Below are 22,800 nucleotides of genomic sequence, written 5' to 3'. Positions count from 1 at the left end.
GCACAGTGGTTAGGGCACATACCTAGAATGTACCCAAGCTGGGTTTGATACCTGGTATTACATGGTCCCCCTGAACATCACTGGGTACAGAGCTGGAGGCCCCAGAGCACTGTTGAGGTAGTCCAGGTAATCCTCAGCACTGTGAGATCTGAGCATTCTTACACTGAATTGCAGGTCTAGTGACTGAAAATCACCAGTAAGGCCCCAGGGTCTCCTGCTTGGAAGGCTCCCAAAGAAAGAAAAGACTGTTCATCCATGATAACCCCTACATACCACCCCTCACTCTGTGCTGTTCCATTCAGCCTCCAGCTATGCCAAAGACGCCGCTTTTGAAGTCCTCCTAGGAATCTGAAGGATGCATTTTAAGAATCCGCCATGGAGATCAGTGCTATTGAGCTGGCTCTCTGATCTGGTAAACTGCATTCGAATGTAAGCTGAACTGTTAGTGCTTGTAAGAAGGAATTGAATTCCTAACAAGATGCCAGTGGACTTGAAAGTAATTGCACATGGCAACTGTATAAAATGCTCTACTAACTTAAGGAGACAGATTAAACAGAGACTGTTTGCAGTCTCTCTCCTGCCGCAGAGAACATGTATGTTTAACTGGGTCCTAGATAATTCTGTCAGTCTAAAAGCAGTGCAAATAATGCAAATTTAGTAAATAGTGTTGAAATAAAAAGTTTTATTTTTGTGTGTGTGTGTGTGTGTGTGTGTGATAGAGATCATTTGCAGAGTGTTGTGCATACCAGGCATGTATGCTGGCCCTTTGATTGCTCTCTCAGCCCTGAGAGATGATTTTTAAAAATTGTGTTTGACTTAGTCCTAAAGTTTGGTTGGCAGAGAAGAGTTTAGTCTTTGTAGGACTGAAGTTCTAGGAAATATTTGATATCTTTTCTTTATCCTTATTGTTACCCTTACCTGCTATTTGTGTGTGTGTGTGTGTGTGTGTGTGTGTGTGTGTGTGTGTGTGTGTGTGTGTGTGTGTGTGTGTGTGTAGAGGAGAGAGACAGAGACAGAGACAGACAGAGACAGAGAAATTTCTTGTGTGGCAGACAGCATTGGCCAAGGATGGATTTATGCTTTTCTGGGCAATATGTTCCCTCCATAAATTCCCCAGGAGTCTTTCATTTTACGCTAATAGACATGAACTAACATCGTATCAAACTGTGTCTTAGAGCCAGAGAGAGATAGGATAGGAGTTAAGCACTTGCCTTGCATCCTGCTGACCTGGGTTTGAATCCCTAGCACTACATAGATTCCTTGACCAATTCCAGGGATCTCTCTTAAGCACAGAGTCTGAAGTAGCTCCTAGACACTACTGGTTATAGTCTCTCCCCTGCCCCTCTCCCCCACCAAGAACCTACAGTCAAACTATCTCATCTGTTCAGTTTCAGTTCCCTGGCCTGCAAATAGTCATGTTTTCCTTTTTCACTTGAGATTAATTTTTTATTTGTTTCATTAAAAGACATTGATAGAAAAGGCCAAAGACTCTTGTCAGATGGTCTCCACACATAGAACAAAATACCTACCCAGGTGAGCCTTTGCACGAACATTCAAGCAAGTGATGTGTTGTGTGCTGACACCAGTAGAACTGAGAGCACCAAATGGGAAAGCAGTGAGGCTATCCCAGGAGAAGGGACCATATAGAAAGGTGCACTGCACCAGGTCCAAGAGATTGAGTCTTGGGCCAGAGAAATGGTTTAGTGGTTAAGGCACTTGCCTTGCCTTGCATGCTGCTGACCTAGTTACAATCCCTGGCACCACATCAGGTCTTTTGAACCCTTCCAGGAGTAAGTAAGCCCAGAGCACCAGTGGATGTGGCCCCCTGCCAATAAAAAAGAGAAAAAATTCTACTTTAGCAAGTTCACACTGGGCTTAGGGTCTGGGATGAGGGCTGGACATGGAGGGAGAACAAATAATTAATGGCTAGAAGTGTTGGTTCTCATTCTGCTGTCCTAAAAGTTGAAGGTGCAAACCCCTATTGCTAACTGAATGGGTATGAATTGGATCTCGCTCTGTACTCACTGCCGTCTTCCCCCACCATGAGAAATGCCCCCACCTTTGTCTTTTGGAGGGGAACAAGACAGCAGGATTATCACAAGGGCAAGAATGGCAGCTTCTTTGGCAGTAAGCTAGCTGTACTGGGGAGCATGGGGTGTGCCAGGGGTGGGTTTGTGCCTGGTCTCTGCTTCACAGGGGGAAGCACTCTGTTCCCTGGCTACCAAAGGATCCCACTAGGAAACCTTAGTGGGGGCTCCTGCTTTTCTGTACCTGTTAACTCCTTGGGAGCTCTCCTTAGAGAAATACCTGACTGTTTTTAAATCTCAGTTATTAAGAGCTGATAACTGCCTGCATACTATTTTCACCAACTAACAAATAGGCTCTGATTCTGAACAGGCCTGTTAAAGAGAACTAAAGTGGGTGCCAAATGGTAGGTAGCTGGGGAGCTAATTATTGGCAAGCCTTTGTCAAGCCACAAAACTGCCCTTCTAATTACTTCTTGGCCCATTGTAGCTGAAATTGTAGGGCTCTCCAGCAGAGAAAACACGACAGCAAAGGAAGTGATACCAAGTTTTAACTAAGATACTTACCACTCTTTGCAGCTCAGGAAATACATATTTGTGTGGGTGCATTGACGAAAGAAGAAATTCTTACTAAAGAGAACTGACCTCTTCATTTGTTTGCCAGTTTGAAATCCAAACGTATAACAGTACGGTTATTCCTTTGATACTTTGCCTTACTAGCAACCTTCTAGTGTGTTTCTAATTGGAGCTGGAGGGGATTGGGAAAGGGATAGAGGTGGGGAAAGATGAAGCAAATATTTGCAGAAGCTCCATGATTAGTATTTAAATGTTATTATCTTCAATTAATCCTTTATTTATTTATTTTTTGGGGGCCACAAAACCCAGTAGTGCTCAGGGTTTACTCCTGGTTCAGGGATCACTCCTAGAGGGACTTAAGAATGTGTGCAAGGCAAGTGCCCTACCCACTGTACTATCTTCCTAGCCCCTCAAATTAACCCTTCACAGTGACTTGGAACAAAAATTAGGCATTGATTATTGGAAGAGTGATACAGGCAAAGCAGTACCTGAACCACCACAGGAGCAATGAGGCTTGGTTTTGAATCAAATCAGTTCTGTCATTTTTACCGCTCTGTGCTTCTCTCTCACCCTTTACAGCTTTTCAACGATGCAGGTAGTCACAGAGATGCACTGATTGGACCTACTCAGGTATTTCCAGAATGCTAATAGGTACCAAGCAAACTGCTATTAATCAGGCATCTGAGAAGAATAGGAGCAAGGAAGCAGAAGGATGAAGATAGGAAAATCCAAGATGGATGCAATCAGAGGCCAGTAGACACATTACCCAGATTAATGAGGTTTATGAAATAATTGGAAAGATTTGTCAAGCTGGGGGTGCTTCAGTTGTAAAGAGGAACTGAGTAACTTTTCCAGTAGCACGAGTATGTGCAATTTGCCTTTGGGGATAAAGTGAAGGCATATGGTCTGGGATAGAAGCATGCATGGTGGAAAGAGAATAAGCGGCAAACAGATGAATTGTGCTTTAGCTTATACTTCTATTCTTAAAACTCAGCTTTTCCTCCATCTTTCACCTGTTTATAAGCTTTAGTTAACTGTAAGTATTTGGTGGGTCTTTTTTCAGATGTACAGTGTAACCCGTGTGCTAAGCAAAACCCAGTGCTTGTGAAACAGAGCATGTAGGAAGCCTGGAGTGCTACAGATGTTCTATCTGTAGGGGTCTATGGTTTGACAGATGTGCAGAGTACCCACATTTGCTCATGGCATGTTCAAATGATGAGTGCTGGAAGCAGAACAGATCAAAATGCCTATTCATGAATGCTTCAGTTGTTAGATGGCGTCTCAGCTTTAGTCTATGTGGAATGAGGGAAAACTAACATATGGGAGATGCAAAAATAAAAAGCTTTTGAAGATGACTTATCATTTTGAGTTATATAGAAAAATATAGCCAAAAAAGTAGGGACACTATCAAGATTCTGCTCTATTCTGAAAAGTCCAAATGCTTCTGGAGGTGTGGTGTTAACACCAGAAATAGATCATGAAAGAACTTGATCTGAGGAGCATAAATTTTTTATCCCTCCCACTTGAAAAAAAACATGATTTTGATTCAGAACACATTTGAGGGCTGAGAAGTGTGGGTGTCCTGTTCAGTAATATCCTATTAGATCTTTCTATGGAAGCAAAACAAAGGAATACATGCTTTTCTAAGGGGTTTAGGGCTTCCCTGTTATGCAATTTAGACCAAGAAGAGTGATATAAGAAAAAAATCGTTATCAAAAACACACAGGTTTAAAGTCAACCATTATTAGTCACATCATATCAGAAGCTAGGTGCCAGTGGATGGACATATGACCCCAGAAAGAAAACTGTTCTTTCATTTCCAGTTATCATTTAAGTCCAAGGCAAAAACCTAAAAACAGAAGCAGGAAATTCTCAGTATTCTTTGATTGAATTCTCATCATCTTCCAATGCCACATACTTAGCTCAAATACTATAGACAAATGGGATGGAACCATAGTACAGTGGGTAGGGCTCTTGCCTCGCCCGCCATCCACCCTTGTTCGAACACTGGCACCTTGCACAGTCTCCTGAGCTCCACCAGGAATGATCCCTGAGTTCAGAGCCAAGACTCATCCCTGAGTACCACTGGGTGTGGCCCCCAAACCAAGACCGAACAAATGCAAATGATAGGTTGACCAATAGGTTCAAAAGTCTATATTTGGGTTTTAAAATTTGGATTTTTGTTTTTGGGTCACACTCAGTAATACTGAATGCTTACTCACGACTCTCCCTTCAGGGATCACCCTATATGGGATACTGAGGTTGGAACCTGGGTGTGCCATGTGCTATGCAAGACTAGTCTGGTGTATTATCTCTTTAGCCACCCAAACATTTATAGTGTTTCTATTTTCTTGCTGTTTTGTTTTAGGGCTACACTTCCACGGTGCTCAGGGTTTAACTCCTGGCTCTGTGCTCAGTGTCCACTTCAGGTGGGGTTTGGGGGACTATATGTGGTACTGGGGATCCAACCAGGTCAGCTGTGTGTAAGGCAAGTGTTCTCCCTACTATATTATCTGTCCTGTCCCTGAGTTTTAAAATCAGTCAACATAATAGCAATTTACTTTCTCTTTTCTGTTGTACCCCTTTGGACATCACAAAGTTTCTCAACATGTTGTAGAGATATTTGCACTAGGGTACAGCTGTTTGCTGTAACCTTGTCCGAGGCAACAGTCCATGTAAATTAGGGCAAGAATCCTTAAACTTTCTACTTGCCATCCCTTTTTATCCAAGAAATGCAATTCCGGTGAGTGCTGCCAGAAACACCTCAGATTCATGGTGTATTTGATTCTGAATTAATTTTTGGTTGCTGTGCTTTCAGTTTTATAGTTGCCAATTTTTTCATGACCCTAACACTCAACAACATGATTCCCATGAGGGGGTTCAACCCACAGTTTAAGGAGTTAGGAATAAAGTGCTCAACCACTCTTTTGCTCTGGGGGCTTTATTCTTGTCATGTTCCCATAGACAGTTCCAGAAGAATATGTGAGGAAATGCGTTCCGTTTCCCAGTCGGTGGGGCTATTTTGACCTTTCCCAAAGTCTCTGTTAAGGCTGTTGGAATGGGTAAGAAGTGATTCAGAGTGGGTAGAGAATTAGTACAGTGGGTTAACACTCACCTAGCACCACATGTTGTCCCCTGAGCACCACTAGGAGTGACCCTTGGGCATTGTCAAGAATAAGCCCCTAATGAAATGGCAGGAATAATCTCTGAGCAACTCCAGGTATGACCAACTCCTCTATACCTTGAAACAAAATGACCAAGAGCTTTGAGGATTTTTTTTTGGGAAAAGAGTAAAGTAAAGGGTAGGGACAGAAGAAGTCAGTATAAAGGCTTGGGAAAGAAAAGGACCAATGCTGAGATAAACATTGCCAAAGAACCCAGAGCTGGCACCAAACTGGATAAGCTTTATGGGTATTCAAAAAAGCAATACCCTGCATTTCCCTGCTCAGATGTGTCACACAGAGCAAGAGTTCTTGCTTGTTTCATTGTAAACTCACCAACATCATTTTCACCCTGAGAGAGAGTAATGGTGGTGAATATTTTCTATGACTCTGCCATTCTACCTAACACATTTCTTTCTCTATATTCTAAACTCATTCTCACCATTTGAAGCACACAGGTGGTCCACACTATTATACTAGCTTGTCACTGTGGCAGAAACTTTTCTCACCATAATTGCTTGGGGAGTTTTGTGGGCTGCCACACAACCTCTGAGGGCTGGTATTTGTCAGAGTATGAATGACAAAGGCATGAGTTGATATTTTTAAAGATTCTGTATGCTAGTTTTATGTAGCTTTTATTCATTTGTCCTAAAATTCCCTTTCCTTCCAAGCCACCTGCAACTGTCATTTTCAGCTTAACTGCCTCTCACATCTGAAGAGGGGAAAAAACAGAGAAACTACACAAACCTCACCTGCTATGCAATCAGGGAAGACAAATAAAGGAATCTTTATGTACACTTATACAAAAGAATTCATTCCTTTTTGGAAGGAGATACTATAATTTTAGATAAAATAATGCCGATATACTGAAAACTTCTTGGAGTCATCATGGGCAACCTCTTCCAACCTCCTCATACTGCCTGAAGCACCTGCAGCCCCGGCCACTTCTCACCACCAGGGCTATGTAAGCTCACCTACTGGCCTTGTTCCAGAGACTCATAAATAAATCTCAAAAGAGAGCAAGTAGCTACAAAAATTTCTTGGACACCTGGACCTGGTTGAGACCTCTGGGGTGACCGCAGGAATGTGTGTATGTGTAGGGGGAGGGGTCTGACTAGATCTTCGCCTTACCCAGCAGCCACACTCACACCCAACAGCTGCCACCATGCCTTCAGCTGGACTGTCCAATTAAATGTTCCGGATTTCCCCAAACTACCATACTAACATTAGGAGAACACCAGATTGGATGAACTGTAATAGAGAAGTCACCTAATCTTGACTAACAAAAACATTAACACAGAAGGCTTAACTTTCAACAACAGCTTAGTAAACTCTCAGATAAGGACTTAATGTCCCCATGGTGAGATACAACAATTTTCATAATCATTCTATTAGCCATTTAGTGGTAACAAGCAATATAAAATTAACTATTATGGGCCTGCTGCAGGGACAGGCTTGAGGTGTCATGCTTAGGAAAACAGAAACCATAGTGGAGGGAAGGTGATAGTAGTGGTGGGATTGGTGTTGGAATATTAAATGCCTGTGACAAATCATCATAAACAACTTTGTAAAGCACGGTGTTTAAATAAAGTGGAAAAAAGAAAAACATAGAAGTAATAAATAGTGATGTAAATCTTTTAAATGTTTTCTTACTAATATTTCCTCCATAGATATGACCAGCACCAACAACGTCTCTTATTCATATAATCTTAAAAATTAGATTCAGTACATCTGAGAACAGGTTAGGAGTAAGACTACCTCTGCCACAATTTGCTTATTTACAGATAAGGAGGAGAAATGTTGGGTTTCAACCTACATGGGTCTTTGGGAAGGGGAACTGGGGAGAAAGAGTGGAACCAACAATCTGAGAATAAAGGGAAGCCTTTAATGTTGCTTGATTCTTACTGTTACCCATTTCTGTAAGTTCTTCCCCAAATAAGAAATTATTGACTTCAAGATGGTGCGGGGGTGACTCCATCCCACTCTGAAATGAAGTGATTTATTTTCAGGTGCATGAAAAAATTAAAGAACTTTCTGCTTCTGTGAAGATACTCCATAGTTATGAAATTGACAGCATTCACTGAAACTGAAAATTTCTCAAGGAAATCCAACAGTTTTACAAGTATTAACGGGGCAGAGTGTATACATTTATGTTTTGGTGGCTAATTGCTAAACCACTGCTAAGCTCTGAAGTAGGTGGTATTAAGACTGTTTCTCATTGTTTGGGTCATTAGGTCCTTATCTGAATAGTATCTATAGACTGAAGTCAGAAGCTCACACTCTTGATTTAAGTTATTAGAAAGTATTAACGGGTTTTTGGAGTGTGGGCTTTGCTTCCTGATGGACAGCAATTCCTATTTTAGGATTTTAGGAATACAAAATAGAACTGATTTTGTACTATTATATTTTGTGTGGTAGGAATTAAACTCATGGTCTCACACATACAGGTGTTTTACTGACAAGCTTCATCCCCAGCCTGATAATTAATTTTATTTTTAAAAAATTTAAATTTTAGGCACATCAATTTAGTGCAGTGGGTAGGTGTTTGCCTTGCACGTGGCCGACCTGGGTTCTATTCCTACATCCCTCTTGGAGAACCCAGCAAAGTACCGAGAACATTGTGCCCCCACGGCAGAGCCTGGCAAGCTCCCCGTGGCGTATTTGATATGCCAAAAACAGTAACAACAAGTCTCACAATGGAGACATTACTGGTGCCCTTCAGGCAAATCAATGAACAATGGGAGGACAGTGCTACAGACAGTGTATATTAATGTTTCAGGAATGCAATGTAGATACATCACACTCAACACTCTCCATACATCCCTTTTTATCCCCTACTCCCTGAGCAAACCCAGTTCCATGGGCAGGCTTTCAGAGTCTGCTACAGTTGGTCAATGTTTATTCTTTTGGTAACTAATTTTAAATGAAAAGAACATTACTTAAGTAAGTTTCACCCAGATTTACATCAACATACTTTTTATTTAATGAAATACAGTAAATGTGTTGCCAATAAAACTAGAAAAGAAATTTAGGTAGCTGTCATTTGAATCTAACACACAAGAAAATTCCATAAGCTGTATAAATAGACTACGACTGGTATTTGTACTATTTTTTTGTAATGAGTTCAAATATTTATTCAGGAATGATTTTGTGTCTTGGTACTATGCTGAAAACCCAAAGACTTGGCATAGAAAGTAAAACGGCAAATAATCATTCAATAACCGAAAAGCCTGAGATCATGGGACCAAAGAGATAACACAGGACATAAGACCTTACATGTGGTCAAACCTGGTTTAAACCCCAGGCAACATATATGGTTCCTCAGCATTGCCAGGGGTCACTCCTAAGCACAGAGCCAAAAATATCCATTGAGCACTGTGAGCTATGACCCAAACCACCTCACCATCTCCTACAAATAAATGAGATTGTGCAGAAAAGAAAAATGGACCAATCCAATTGGAGAGGAGGAGAAAACTGAGCTATATATAGGTTTGCAACAGCAACCTTTTTTTTTTTTTGCTTTTTGGCTCACACCCAGTTGTTGCACAGGGGATACTCCTGGCCTTGCACTCAGGAATTACTCCTGGTGGTGCTGTGGGGATCATATGGCATGCTGGGGATCGAACCTGGGTCAACCGCATGCAAGACAAACACCCTACCTGCTGTGCTATCGCTCCAGTCCCAACCTTTTTTTTAAAAAAAAAATTTTATTAGTGAATTACCGTGAGGTATAGTTACTGACTTACAAACTTTTGGGCTTATGTTTCAGTCATAAAACCATTTTTAAGACAAGTTATACTCTAACCACACTACTCTAATCTCTAAAGCCAGTAGAGATTAGTTGAAAGACAAGAGATACTATGGCTTAGAAAAATTGTCTTTCTCTATTTCCAAATCAAAATAATTGAGCTGTTGTTTGGAGTAGTTGGATATTTTAAAAGTATGTACATTCAGAATGAAAAGGAAAAAAATACCATGTGGACAGGATAACTACAATAATGACTTCGACATAGCAAGAAGCCAATCTACAGAATGTAGGAACTAAATGTGACTTTGGGCATTCTATTTGTGAAAATTGGGTGGTATTAGGTGGGATATCCTCTGTATGGAAAGAATTGCTTTTGTGTTTGACAGGTAGATTATATCATATAATGGAGATGAAATAGCATTTGTCCAGCATTTTTCCTTCTAAGGAAAGCACTCTGCCTAAACCCCCTGCTGAGGGAATTTTAGCTACCTTGTCTGAAGAAGGAGGGCGGGCAAGAAAAAAGTAATAATTTTCAGCCATAAAAATAATGGCTGAAAATTTCCCAAATTGGGTAATTTGGCAAAAAAAATTAAAAAAAGACCAAATATGATAGATTTTCCCTCATCTCTGAGATGTTCTAAATTAGTTTTGGCATTTGAGGCAAAAAATAAATTATTTCAGGTGGCTCTCAGTGTGAGAGAAAATATTTAAGATAGCTATATTACAGCTGGGAAAGGAATGATAAAGTTCTATACTTCATTTAAGTGGGTGAAACAACAGCAGGTCTTTGAGGTCATAGGATAGTTTGGTTCTTGATTGCAGAGATACCTGCAGGAAACAGACCTGATAAAATATGAACTATTCATATACAGTGTGCTGATGTCAATATCCTGATTTTGCTTTGTATTATGGTTATACCAGATATAAACACGAGGGGAGATTTTGGTGGGGACTAAAATTGGTTACTCTGCACCACCTATAAATTCCTAAAATCTAGGATTGCATATTTTTTGATTTTTTTTTGTAAATATCCAGTGGTGATCAGGGCTTACTCCTGGCTTTACACTCATTGATACTCTTAGAAAAGGGATGGTGGATGACCTGGGATGCTAGGGATCAAACCCCAGTTGGCCAGAAGCAATATAAGAGCCCTACCCACTGCACTATCTCTTAAGCCCAAATCTAGGATTATTTCTTAATAAAAAAGTTAAAAATAAAGAATTATGGCAAGAACTTCCTTGAAAACAATAAAACAAACAAACAAAAAACCTTATTTTGTTATGATTCTGCGGCCAACACAGACATTTTGGAAAGAGAATGGTTGTTAGAAACAAAGCAATGGCTGGTGTAAACTCAATGAGTTTTCTTAAAATTTTAAATTTAGTTATAGGGTAGTAGAATAAGATGAGAAGAAGGAAAATATGGAAAAGAAGCTCATGGCTGTGCTTTAAAAGGAATAGAGTGGACATCCTATCTAGAAATTCAGGATGGGTTTCTGATGTTTTTAGAGGCTATAGACTTCAAAATTATGAAATAGATTAAGTAAAAGTGATTTTAATAATATCTGCATCTCAGTGAAAATATAAAGTATTTTAGAGATAAAAACTAATCAAATTGTCATAGGTCATTTTTTTTTCATTTTGGGTCACACCTGGTGATGCACAGGAGTTACTCCTGGCTCTGCACTTAGTAGTTACCCTTGGCGGTATTCAGGGAACCATATGGGATGCTGGGAATTGGACCCAGGTGGGCTGTGTGCAAGGCAAATGCCCTACCCACTGTGCTATTGCTCCAGCCCCATAGGTCATATATATGTATATATTTAATGTAGGAGTATTGCTATTTATTCAGTCATTGATTAGGCTGATTGAATTGAGCACAAACTCCACCTTACTTCTGTTTTTCCTTTTTATAAATTTATTTATTGAATCACAATGAGAGCAGTTACAAAAAGCTTCCGGGTCTAAGTCTCGATCATACAATGATGAAACACCTGTTCCTTCACCAGTGCCCATTTTCCACACCCTCATCCCACACCCTCCCCCTACCTGTGGGGCAGATGATTTCCACATTACTCTCTCTCTCTACTTTGATTACATTCAATATTTCAACACAAGACCCACCATTATTATTTGGGATTTTACCCCAACAATCAGATCTGCCGAAAAGGCAACTGTAGACAGTTTGTTTTTTATTGCTGATTATGAATAACATATGATGTTGCACGGCTGCAGTAGTGACCACACGATTTTGGAATTCCAAAATTTTAACAAGTAAATCTAGAGTGATTTCTGCCAAAACCTACTGGGTTCCGAGATTTGTTCCTGAATCTCTGGGATTATGGCTGTTAAGCAGCTTGATCAGGAGACAGGCCATTCGTGGGCGGCAACCTGGGGTCTCGTTTGGGCAGGGAAGAAAGGGCCAGCACCACCCCCATCCCGTGAGGCCCCACATGTCTCGTCACTGCGGGCCCAAACCTGTCTGTCCAATGAACACTGGAGGATGGTGACCATCAAGCCGCCAGGGAGAATAGGCCAAGGTATAAAACCTATTCCCACCTGGGGTAACCCAGCACCATTAACCTACTGTGGGGACCAGATGCATTTCTGCCAAAAGCCACTGGGTTCTGAGACCTGCTTCTGAGTCTCTGGGATCATGGTCATTAAGCAGCTCAATCAAAACCAGAGAGACCTTTCCTCCAATTATAAACCTGAGCCGGAGGTGGATTGTGGGTGTGTCTCCCACATACCTAACTTTTGGCCATTTACTTTCTTGGTAAACTTGGTCCCAAGCTGTTGGGGTTTGACCAAAGGTACATCAGCAATTTTTGGGTATCTAGAAGTCTGAAGGCACCATCAGGCTCCTGATGCACTCGCCTCACAAGTACAGATTGACCTGCTGATGGCACCATACCCACACCCCATAGGTCATATTTTTAAAGATAGTTTAAAATAGATATTTTCTTCTATATGTTAATCTATTAGAATTAACATTATCAGTAATATGAACTTTTCTTGCCTTTCTCTACCAATTATATTGTATAATATTATATTGTTAGAATTTGGATGCCAGAAGAACACCAACAGATGGTCAAAAAAGTTCTAGAGGGGCTGGAACTATAGGACAGCAGGTAGGGCACTTTCCTTGCATGCGGCTGACCTGGAGTTCAGTAATCCCATATGGACCCCCAAGCACTGGCAGGAGTAATTCCTGAGTGCAGAGTCAGAAGTGCACCCTGAGCACAGCCAGGTGTGGTTCAAAAGCCCAAATCAAAGAAAAAACAAAAGAGGTTTCCAAGTGTTGAGTTCAATGATTATTGATTTATCATTATAACACATATGAAGTTGTTTATTTGCCAATATAATAAAAATCATGATACTATTCATCTTGGTCTTCTCTTTTTTTGGAATGGGGGGAGTAGAGATGATTTGGAGCAGAGCTAGCAGTACATCTAGGCTATTCCTGGCTCTGTGCTCACTCAGGAGTGACCCTGGCAGTACTTAGGGGACCATATACAAGGCAATGCCTTAACACTTGCACTATCTCACAGGTCTCTGTCTTCTCTTTAACTGATGCCTAAACATCAATGTCAAGCATAATAAACACAAATGCAAGAAATTTGGATTTCCCTTTAAAACTAAATAATTCTGCTACCAAAGTGGCTGTGTAGGATTGTCCAATTGCTAATCTCTATTACATGTATGTTTTCCCCTTGCTATTATATTGATTTTTGTATTAAAGTTCTATATAAATTTGACCAAAAAACCCTGAATAATTAAGACCTAAAGTTACAAAAATATTTTTACCAAAAAAGTCATGTTATTAATTTTTTGGAGTAATTTCCCATATAATAAATATTCAAGGAGCCTAACTTTTAAAAAAGTTATTTTCTAACCACGTTGGTAACTAGACTGTCAATGCAAAACAGCTGTTATTCAGGATGAAATTAATTCTGCTGTTCTTTGTTTTTTATTTAGTGCAAAACAGAGACCCCTGATCATTTTGTTAGTTATGAAACAGAACTTACCACCAGCTTAACTCACATATGAGTTGACAAAAATTCTTTTTCCATTAAACACTATAACTAGATCAAGGGATTAGATATTTGAGCTTTTAAATCTAATATAATGCTAAAATGACAAAGTATATGAAATTTTAAACCCAATGAGTATTTTCATTTTATAGGCATTTTCCTTGTTCATTTTAATTTCTACTTTTTACATCTTTAATTTAACTTTAAACGGGAATTCTAGACTTAGACAAACTAACATGAAAACCATATAAAAATCACTTTCTTTGGGTAAAGAAAAAATGAATTTTCAGAAATTTTAATAGAAAACTTAAGGTTTCAGTTACAAAATAAGTATTTGTGGGGAGAAAGAATGAAAGAAAAGAGTTCTATCTAACGACTCTTATTCTTCAGACAGGTTTCTCTGAAATCATTTCTGGGCCTACGATACTATGTGTTTCTATATGGGAAAGAGAATTAAAAGCCTGATCTCTCCCTATTTGTGGGACATTGGTCAAGTTTCTTTGGTAAACTCTCTAAGGCTTAACTTTTTTTTTCTGTGGTGAAAATGATAACATGTTACATACAAGTCATGGAGTATCTGAAGTCATGGGTTCATCATTTTAATTATTAATAAACTAAACCAGATGGAAGGATTTCCAACTGAAGCCAGGGTAGAGTCATTCTAACTTGTAATTTTCACAATATTTCTATTTCAATGATTTCGTTTGAAGATCTTTTAACCCTAAAGGTCAGGGACCCCTGAAGACCCTTCAGACCCTTCACTGTTGTCCTGTGACAACCCCTCAGATGAACAATGGGGGCCCATGTTTGCAGGACACCCCAAGGCATGACACTCTGTTTCTGAGAGGAGTACGATACACTGCCAAACAATAGGGAGGTGAAAGCATAAAATTTTCTCCAGACTTTGTATCTTTCTCAATGTTGTTTGCATTTTACAACTTTATAATATTTCTGTTAGAAGACAGAACATCACTTTGTGTGAAAAGACAAAGAAAAAGCTATCATCAAAATTTTTTTTTTTTAAATTTAACAAAATTTTATTTACATAGTCTGTGAGTGCAGTTTTTCTACTAGTTTATAATATGAAGAATCAGTTTACAGTAGAATTTGTTGTTTTAAAGTAGCTGTATTTGGAAAAACTTCACTGTAAGAATTCTCTTTTGTTTTTGTTTTTTTGTTTTGTTTTCATTTGTTTGATTGTTTGGGGGCCACACCTGGCTATGCTCAGAGATCACTCTTGGTGGTCTCTGGTGGTCATATCGTGTCCAGAGAATTGAACCTGGGCCGGGTGCATGCCTTACCTGCTGTACTATCTCTTTGGCTCCTGTAAGAATTCTTTTTTTTTTTTTCCTCTGTCTTTTTTTTTTTCCCTTTATTTTATTTTATTTTTTTTAAAGTTGTAGATTTACAATTTTTTGTGCTTTGGTTTCAATTATACAATGATCAGATACCCATCCCTCCACCAGTGCCCATTTTCCACCACCATGGATAATATCCCTCCCACCCCCATCCCCCCATCCCCCCTGTCTCTGTGGCAGGGCAATCCCCTGTGTTCTCTCTCTCCTTTTGGGTGTTGTGGTCTGCAAAAGAGGCATTGAGTGGCAAACATGTTCAGTCCATAGTCTACTTTCGACATGCATCTCCCCTCCTGGGAGGATCCTCCAAACATCCTTTATTTGGTGCTCCCTTCTCTATCTGAACAGCCCTTTCCTCTAGGATACCCGGCTGGCCTCTAAGTTATGGAGTAATCCTCCTGGTGCTGATCTCAGCTATTCTTGGGTATTAATCTCATACTTTGTTACTTTATATCCCCCAGATGAATGCAATCTTTCTATGTCTATCCCTCTCTTTCTGACTCATTTCGCTTAGCATGATACTTTCCATATTGTACCACTTGTATGTAAATTTCATGACTTCATCTTTTCTAAGAGCTACATAGTACTCCATTGTGTAGATGTACCAAAGTTTCTTTAACCAGTCATCTGTTCTTGGGCATTCAGGTTTCTTCCAGTTTCTGGCTATTGTAAAGAGTGCTGCAATGAACAAACAAGTGCAGATGTCACTTCGACTATACATTTTTGCCTCTCTGGGATATATTCCCAGGAGTGGTATTGCTGGGTCAAATGGGAGCTCAATTTCTAATTTTTTGAGAATCGTCCATACTGTTTTCCAGAAGGGCTGAACCAGTGGACATTCCCACCAACAGTGAAGGAGTGTCCCTTTCTCGCCACATCCACGCCAGCATCGGTTGCTTTTGTTCTTTTGAATGTGGGCCAGTCTCTGGGGTGTGAGATGGTATCTCATTGTGGTTTTGATCTGCATCTCCCTGAGCTATCATCAAAATTTTCCCAAGAGTTATCAGTCAGTTTTCTTAGATATAAAAATAAAACAAGTTTCCTTGTCATTGTAGGTTTTGTTGTTGGTATTGGTGGTGGTGTTATGTGTGTGTATGTGTGTGCCGTGTGCATGACTGCACGTGAGCAAGCGCACGTGTTCAACTGCTCACACAGCAGTAGAAGTCTCTAGTTCTGCTTGGATGCTTGGAGTAATTAAAGGAAGGGAACCTCATTAGAGAGGGACAAGGAACCCATCTAGGCAGTTTCTAAATATTTATTATTAGATCTTATCTTAAATAAAAAGAGAAAAGCCCTTTGTTTAAAAAGTTTCAGACTGTTATCTGTGGCTTGGACTCCTGAACCTTTCCCTCTGAGCTTTAATGAAATGACCTCTTAATTAACTTAGCACCTGGTGTGCTTTCTCTGAACTTTAAGAAGGCTGCCAAAGTGGTCATTAACGTCAGTAAGAGAAGCAGCATTATAATTCCATTTTATGTGTGGAGAAAGTAAAGTTCAGATTAGCATTATAATCATGCACTAAACTATAGAACAGGCACCCAGATCAAGCCAAGGACTTTGGTGGGGAGGCTGGACCCTTATAGTAAATCTGTCCTAGCGCCTGGCCTTAGTGTTCTCACCTTAACATGTGTTTGCTACACCAGATCAGTATGTAGCTTCCTCAGTAAAGTGCCATAAAACAAAGTCTTTTAACTCTCCAGACCATGCAATCTCTTTAGCAACTACTCAGTGCTACTGTTGAAGAGTAAAAGAACTATAAAGTGTAAACACAGGGTTGGATGTGACTTTGAGCCAACAAAAAAAAGAATTATTTTTTTCTTCACAAAAATAACGGCCAGGAAATAGTGCAAAGTGGCAGAGAGTGTGCCTGGCATACTGAGGCCGTGAGACTGATATCTGGCACTGGAAGCTCCCTCCCCCAGTACTACCAGGTAACCCCTCAGGTTCTGGGTCCCCGAGTACCATCAAAGTTATTCTAGTGGCTCCAGCACCAGCAGGCGGAGCAGCATCACGTCCCCAGGCCCAAGTATACTCAACTCACCACAAGAACTGCTGGAAGCGACCCAGAAGCCCCAGCACTGCTGGTGAGGCCCCCCACCCAAAGCAAACAAACCCAAATAGTCAGTGGATTGGTCTTGGTTGGATTTGGTCCCACAGACTCTAGTCCGCAAATCTCCTAGACTAGATAATGTAGAAATTTCCTCTGCTAATATTTTATGATTTAACTTATTTAAATAGCAATGCTATTTCCATAGGCAAGTTACCTTGATGAGTCAATTATCTGTCAATTATGCAGATTGTGAAGTACTTAGAAGCATGTTATTACTTTTCTGTTGTTTGATGATGCATTAATCATAACAGTCAAAGTATGGAAAAACTATGTTGATTGGCAGGTGAATGGATAAAGAAGACATGGCATATATATGCTCCCCACGGGGGGATACCTCTGGTTCCTGCCTCCCTAGGCTGGAAGGACAGGAGACTAATACAATTCCATTGGCCTTTATTTTTTGCCACACTTGTTAGTGCTTGGGAACTAATCTTGACCTGATGCTTGGAGGATCTGAGGTCACCCCTAACTGTGCTGGGTCTGGGGACCACGTAGCTCCAGGACTGAAACCTAAGGCAACAGCACGTAAAGCGTGCCCCCCACTCCTGGAAAAGCCAGCCCTTCCCTCCCCTCTACTCCATGAACTCTGAGGAGCATCCCTAAGCATGGATAAGGAGAATGTAGCTCACAGACCAAACTTCAAGAGCAGATTAGATGAATAACTAACTTACTCTTTCCAAAAATGATTTCTGTCTAAAGCTTCTTTGAATAACTTGTCACTTTAAAGTGAAAAATGTTTCTTAAAAGATCAGAGACTTATATGTCATGATTATTTGCTCTGCATAGGGAAAAAAATTCATTCTTGAACAAGGATGTCATTGCACTGGCATGTTCCATAATTGGCAGATTTAATCCAATACTCTAAAATGGAGGTTGTGATTTATCTCTGGTGGCAAGTTTTACTTCTTCCTAAAAGATGCAGCTGAATGATGGCATGCCTGTTGTCCCACTGTCACGGTGGGAGTATCACTGCCTGTTTTGTTTACTTTTCAGTTGGGGTTCACATTTTAACCCAATAGTCCCAGCTGCAGCTGTTTATGTAAGAATTTATTCTGTCTATTGGATGCAGTGATATCTGGTAACACGAAACATCCCAGGTTGAGAGAATGTAAGATTCTATTACAGGAACATCCAGAAGCTGGCTCAGTGGCTTAAAGCACTTGCTACCAAAGTTCAAAACTGAGAGTTCAAATCTTAGTGGTGCTTGCATGCACCCAGATATTCTGATAGCTCTGTTTGTGGTCCCATGAGGAAGGACCTGGAAGGTGGGCCAGTGGTTTAGGAAGTGCTCAGGGCAGGTGTGAAGTTTAACTGCTTAATTCCTGGGACTGAGCCAGTGCCAAGGTGATCCTGGCCACCTCACAGTCTAGGTTTCTGGTGGGGAAAAAGAAAATATTTTATCACAGAGAAGTCAAAGAGTAAATCGAGGAATAGTAGCTGTAAGTTACTCTCTAACTCAGAGTAATTCTAATTGGCTCTAATTTGCTGGAACCAGACTCCATTAATTCTTGCTAATATTGCTGGAGGTGGGAAGATGTTTTGAGCAATTTTTAGGGACTTTCTCTTGCGTGGCATCAGACACTACTGTGAATCACAGACTTTTGTCAGTGATTTCATATTATTCAGTAAAGAATGGACAAAGCTGTCAACGAAAGGCTTTATGGCATATTTTACTAAATATTCAGCTGGATTGATTTGGCATATGCATTGTTGTAAGGAAAAGTTAATAACTGCAGTTGACAAAAATTAAGTTTAATTTTAGGCAAGGGGAAATTTAGGAAAAACAGAATCTGTGGTGAGTGTTCAAGAATAATGAACAAAGGAAGAGAAGAAAAATGAAGAATTAAAACCATGCCCTACTGCATGCCCGTGTAAATCTGACCGTGTATGTGGGGGAAATGGTTGACTTAGCATAAAGTCATTTCCTGACTTCCCAGATGAGTATAACAATAATAAAAAATAATAGGTCTTCCTTGTGAGGGAGTAGATGCTGTGTTTCTACAGAAAATTGTGTTTGAATTAATAGAAGAAGAAAGAAACCTATGGAAGAAGAAAATTAGCATGATAGTAATGAGGTCATGTGTGAGAGAAAAGAAAAGGAAAATGTGTGTAGGGTGTGTGTGTGTGTGTGTGTGTGTGTGTGTGTGTAAGAGAGAGAGCTACCCAAACAGCACATAAAAGAAATAGGAAGAGTTCAGTAAAAGAGAAATCTTTTTTCTCCAACTTTTAAACTCCTAAATTATAAAATATCTAATGATCTTATTTAGAATCTGCTACAAAGTTTTATCTACTTTTCCCCTTCTTAGTGCTGGGGATCAAACCAGGGCCTCATATATGAAAATCAGACACACTAACATAGATATCCTGAGTGAAAATATAGTAGGTAAGGTGCTTGTGTTGTGTGAGTCGACCTGGGTTCAACCTCCCATGCCCATGTGGTTTCCTGAGCCAGCCAGGAGTGATCCCTCAGCACCAGAGTGTAGCCCCCACCCCCTGCAAAAAAACACAAAATATAAATATTTCTCTGGCCCAAAGATTTAATGCTTAAGTTGTTGTAAGTTTTTTTTTTTGTTTTTTTGGTTCCACAAGAGTAAAAATGATATGTCAAGTATTTAATTTGATTATTATGAATGAAGTTAACAATTGTCCTAGGTAAACAACACCTTCCTGACGCTCCCCACCAGCAGCTGCAACCAAATTAGGCATTTGCAAGGCATGTGGCCCAGGATCAGGATGAGACACACCCATTCACTTCTCCCAGTTCAGTTACTGAGTGCCTCTGCTTAGGGCTTTTGACCAAGACCCCTCCCAACCAATTTACATTATAAATGGAAAACAGTACACCTCAGACCCTCCCAGTCTTTGACAGGATTTTCAGATGGGCGAATACTACACACACTAAAAATTATTCTGTAATACAAAAATATCCCAGACAAAATTTGGAATATCCTAATACTAACAAAATGACTCCCAAGTGCCTGAAATTCAGATTGAATTGGCAAGTTGGATTTCATCAGGTAACTGTATTGTTTGAACTCTCAAAACTGCTGGAGTAGCTGGGTAGCTGAGGTGAAAAGCACGGCCCAAGAGCTACCCAGCAAATGTGAAGGAATTATCTCTTAGGTGACAAAAACACCAAATCCTCTGAGAGGTGAACAGGAAAAGTCCTTTCCTGTTTTATTCACAACACCCTTTCCTGAGAGGAAGGAGGAGATGCATTTTGTGTGCTTCACAAGCATTTTCAGCACAAAAGACCAGTCAGCAGGCAATGAGGTTGCTTGAAGAGGCACAGGTCAGGCACTAGGAAAGGGCTCTGTGGGATGGGGGAGATAAAGCGTGCAACGCCAAAAGACACTGCGACAGGCACACCTACAAACTACACTCATGGCAGGATGGACAACACACAGAAATACACCCAAGGATGAGATTTTAAAAAGTTTTTTCATTTTAGAACTCAACCTTATTTAATGGATTCATCTTTTGTGTGGCAGTTCTTGCAGGATGCCTTAGGGAGGAGAAACGTGCGCAGAGTCTCTATTTGGAGATGCAGCTGCTTTGGCTAAGGCAAAACAGCCTCCTACCAACCCTGGGAGCTTAGTTGGCAGCCCTGGTGAAGAGCAAACTAGTGTTGTTTAGTCTTTAAGCAAATGCCTAAGATAAACTCGTATTTCATTCTAGTTAGTACGGGTTTTAACTCAGTTTAAAGATCTACATAACTCTCAAGCCTGCAAATGTTTAATAATTACTGGCTGAATAATAATTACTGACATTTGATATACTGAGAACCAAGATTGTACAATCCAATGTTTTGGCATCGGCTTCCCTTCTAATTAATTTATCATTATTTATTTTGACTTTAGGTTTTGATGATCTCTGTATTGGTGTTATGATGTGTTTAGTCATAAAGTTAAGCCTAGTTAAAATGGAGAAAATTTTCTTCTTGGACCCAAAGGTTGTAAATACTAAAAAAAAAAAAACCCCAAAAAAGCAAAACCAAAAAAATAATGAACACTATTGTACAAGATCTACAACTGTATTACTATATTTCTATGCCAGTTCCTGTGTCATAAAGATCAGTAAACTCTCTCTTCCGTGCCTCTCTGCTTACAAAGTTTAATGACATCTAGCTAAATTCAGTGTAGAGAAAAAAGGTGCTTTAGATATGTGATGGAAGGTTTTAAACAATGAAATAAGTCTGCCTTCTTCCATAATGAAAGAAAGCTCAAAAATTACTCAAGCAATACTGAATCAATTGTTTCTTCTTTATATTCTCTGAGTGGTATTTCAGGTCTTCTGTGAGAGTTATTTATTGGATAGCTTAAAATTTAAAAAGCACCGCAGCCCCATAATGTTCAATAATCAGGGTGTTTGAGTCACTTAGGGGGTTATGCCCTTCAAAGTCAGAGCCCGATTAAGGTGAGGGGGAATTCACTGGGGCCCAGATTGCTGGTGGGTTGCTGGGTGCCTATACTGGGAAAACCACCCTCTCCGCTACCCCGCAGTCTGTCATTTCTCGCTGTCATTTCTCCTGATGACAGGGACAGAGAGAGAGATGTGCTCAGAGACTGAGTTTTAGGCAGGCAGGAAAACACAGCCAGCAGTAAGCCCTGCCTTGCAGTATACCACAGGTGGGATTTTTCTTTCCAATAACGACTGGAAGATACGCCGTGAGTCTGTTGGGACAGTTGTCCCATGACCTGAGCGCAGAGGCCAGGTAGTTGGTGGCACACAGCCCATGCCCGGGGGTCACTCACCAGTGCTGCTCTGGATGGTCCTCACGGTGGTGGTGGTGCGCGGCGGGGAGGAGGACCTCAGGGACACACACTCGTCGTCCTGGGAGCAGCCCTTCTCGATGGCCCGCACGTAGCTGTGGCTCCGCATGCGGAAGCAGCCGGGCATGGGCAGGTCCAGGGCTTCCACGGCCTGTGACTCCAGCTCGCTGAACACTGATTCGCACACGGACTCGAACTGCCCATTCACTTCCATCTCGCTCACCTATGGGCAGAGACAGGGGAGCACAACACCGTGAACTTCCACAGCCGGGTACCTCTCAACTTCTACCTCCCCCTCCAAGAAAACTTCCATCAGTCAAGTGAAACGCCAGTGCGTTCTAATCTCGTCGTCACACATTGCAATGAATAGCATCTAGCGGGTACATCAATGAGTGGATGGAATTATGAAGGAGAGAGATGAGTTTTTAGAATGGAAGCACAGAAGGGCTTGGAGCCTTATTCCAGTGCATGCCAAGCCGTGAATTTCCTTATTTATGAATGAAAATTATGGCTCATAATTATAGTCAGAGTGTACATTTCAATGGGCCCATTAATAACAATAACTTTTTGATTTTCAGTTTGTAGGGTTTTTTTGGGGGGCGGGGCATATTTGGACTGGATTCATGCATCACTTTTGGTGATGCTCAGGGAACTATACACAGAGGAGCAAGCTAGGTGCCTTAAGCAACGTACTATCTCTTTGGCCCCAAGCACAAAAAATTTTTCAGATAGGATTTAAAAAAAATAATTGTGCCTTTGGAGGTGACTAGTTCACCAAACACATTTTAATGTTGACTGAAACTTAATTTAGTGAAAAGTACAGAAGCAAGCCTTATACTTTCTGGAAAGATACCCACTCTCTGTACAAAAATAGACCAAATCCACATATGCCAAACTCTTGAAGAGAATAATTATGATTCCCAAACAATCTATAACCCATTTAAGGAAAATTCCATTCTTCTTTATAATAGTTGATGCAGTACACAAATAATTTATAAATGAATTTTAAAATATTCCAAAT

The 22,800-nt window shown here is 40.5% G+C and overlaps 1 protein-coding gene across 11 annotated transcripts in view; it reads right to left on the bottom strand.

The window, feature by feature from the left end:
- Positions 1-22,800, bottom strand: part of DLGAP1 (DLG associated protein 1) — a 511,134-nt gene that overhangs the window by 190,977 nt on the left and 297,357 nt on the right. For all 11 annotated transcript variants that reach the window (XM_056138347.1, XM_056138349.1, XM_056138348.1 and 8 more), the window contains one exon: positions 21,762-22,002. In XM_056138347.1, the coding sequence (XP_055994322.1) occupies positions 21,762-22,002 (241 nt within the window). The remainder of the gene's footprint in view (positions 1-21,761; positions 22,003-22,800) is intronic.

The sequence above is a fragment of the Sorex fumeus genome, unplaced genomic scaffold (genome assembly GCF_029834395.1).
Source record: "Sorex fumeus unplaced genomic scaffold, SorFum_2.1 ptg000128l, whole genome shotgun sequence".
Lineage (NCBI taxonomy): Eukaryota > Metazoa > Chordata > Mammalia > Eulipotyphla > Soricidae > Sorex > Sorex fumeus.
Note: the sequence above shows the minus strand (reverse complement) of the source record. Positions and strands in the feature narration are given on the sequence as shown.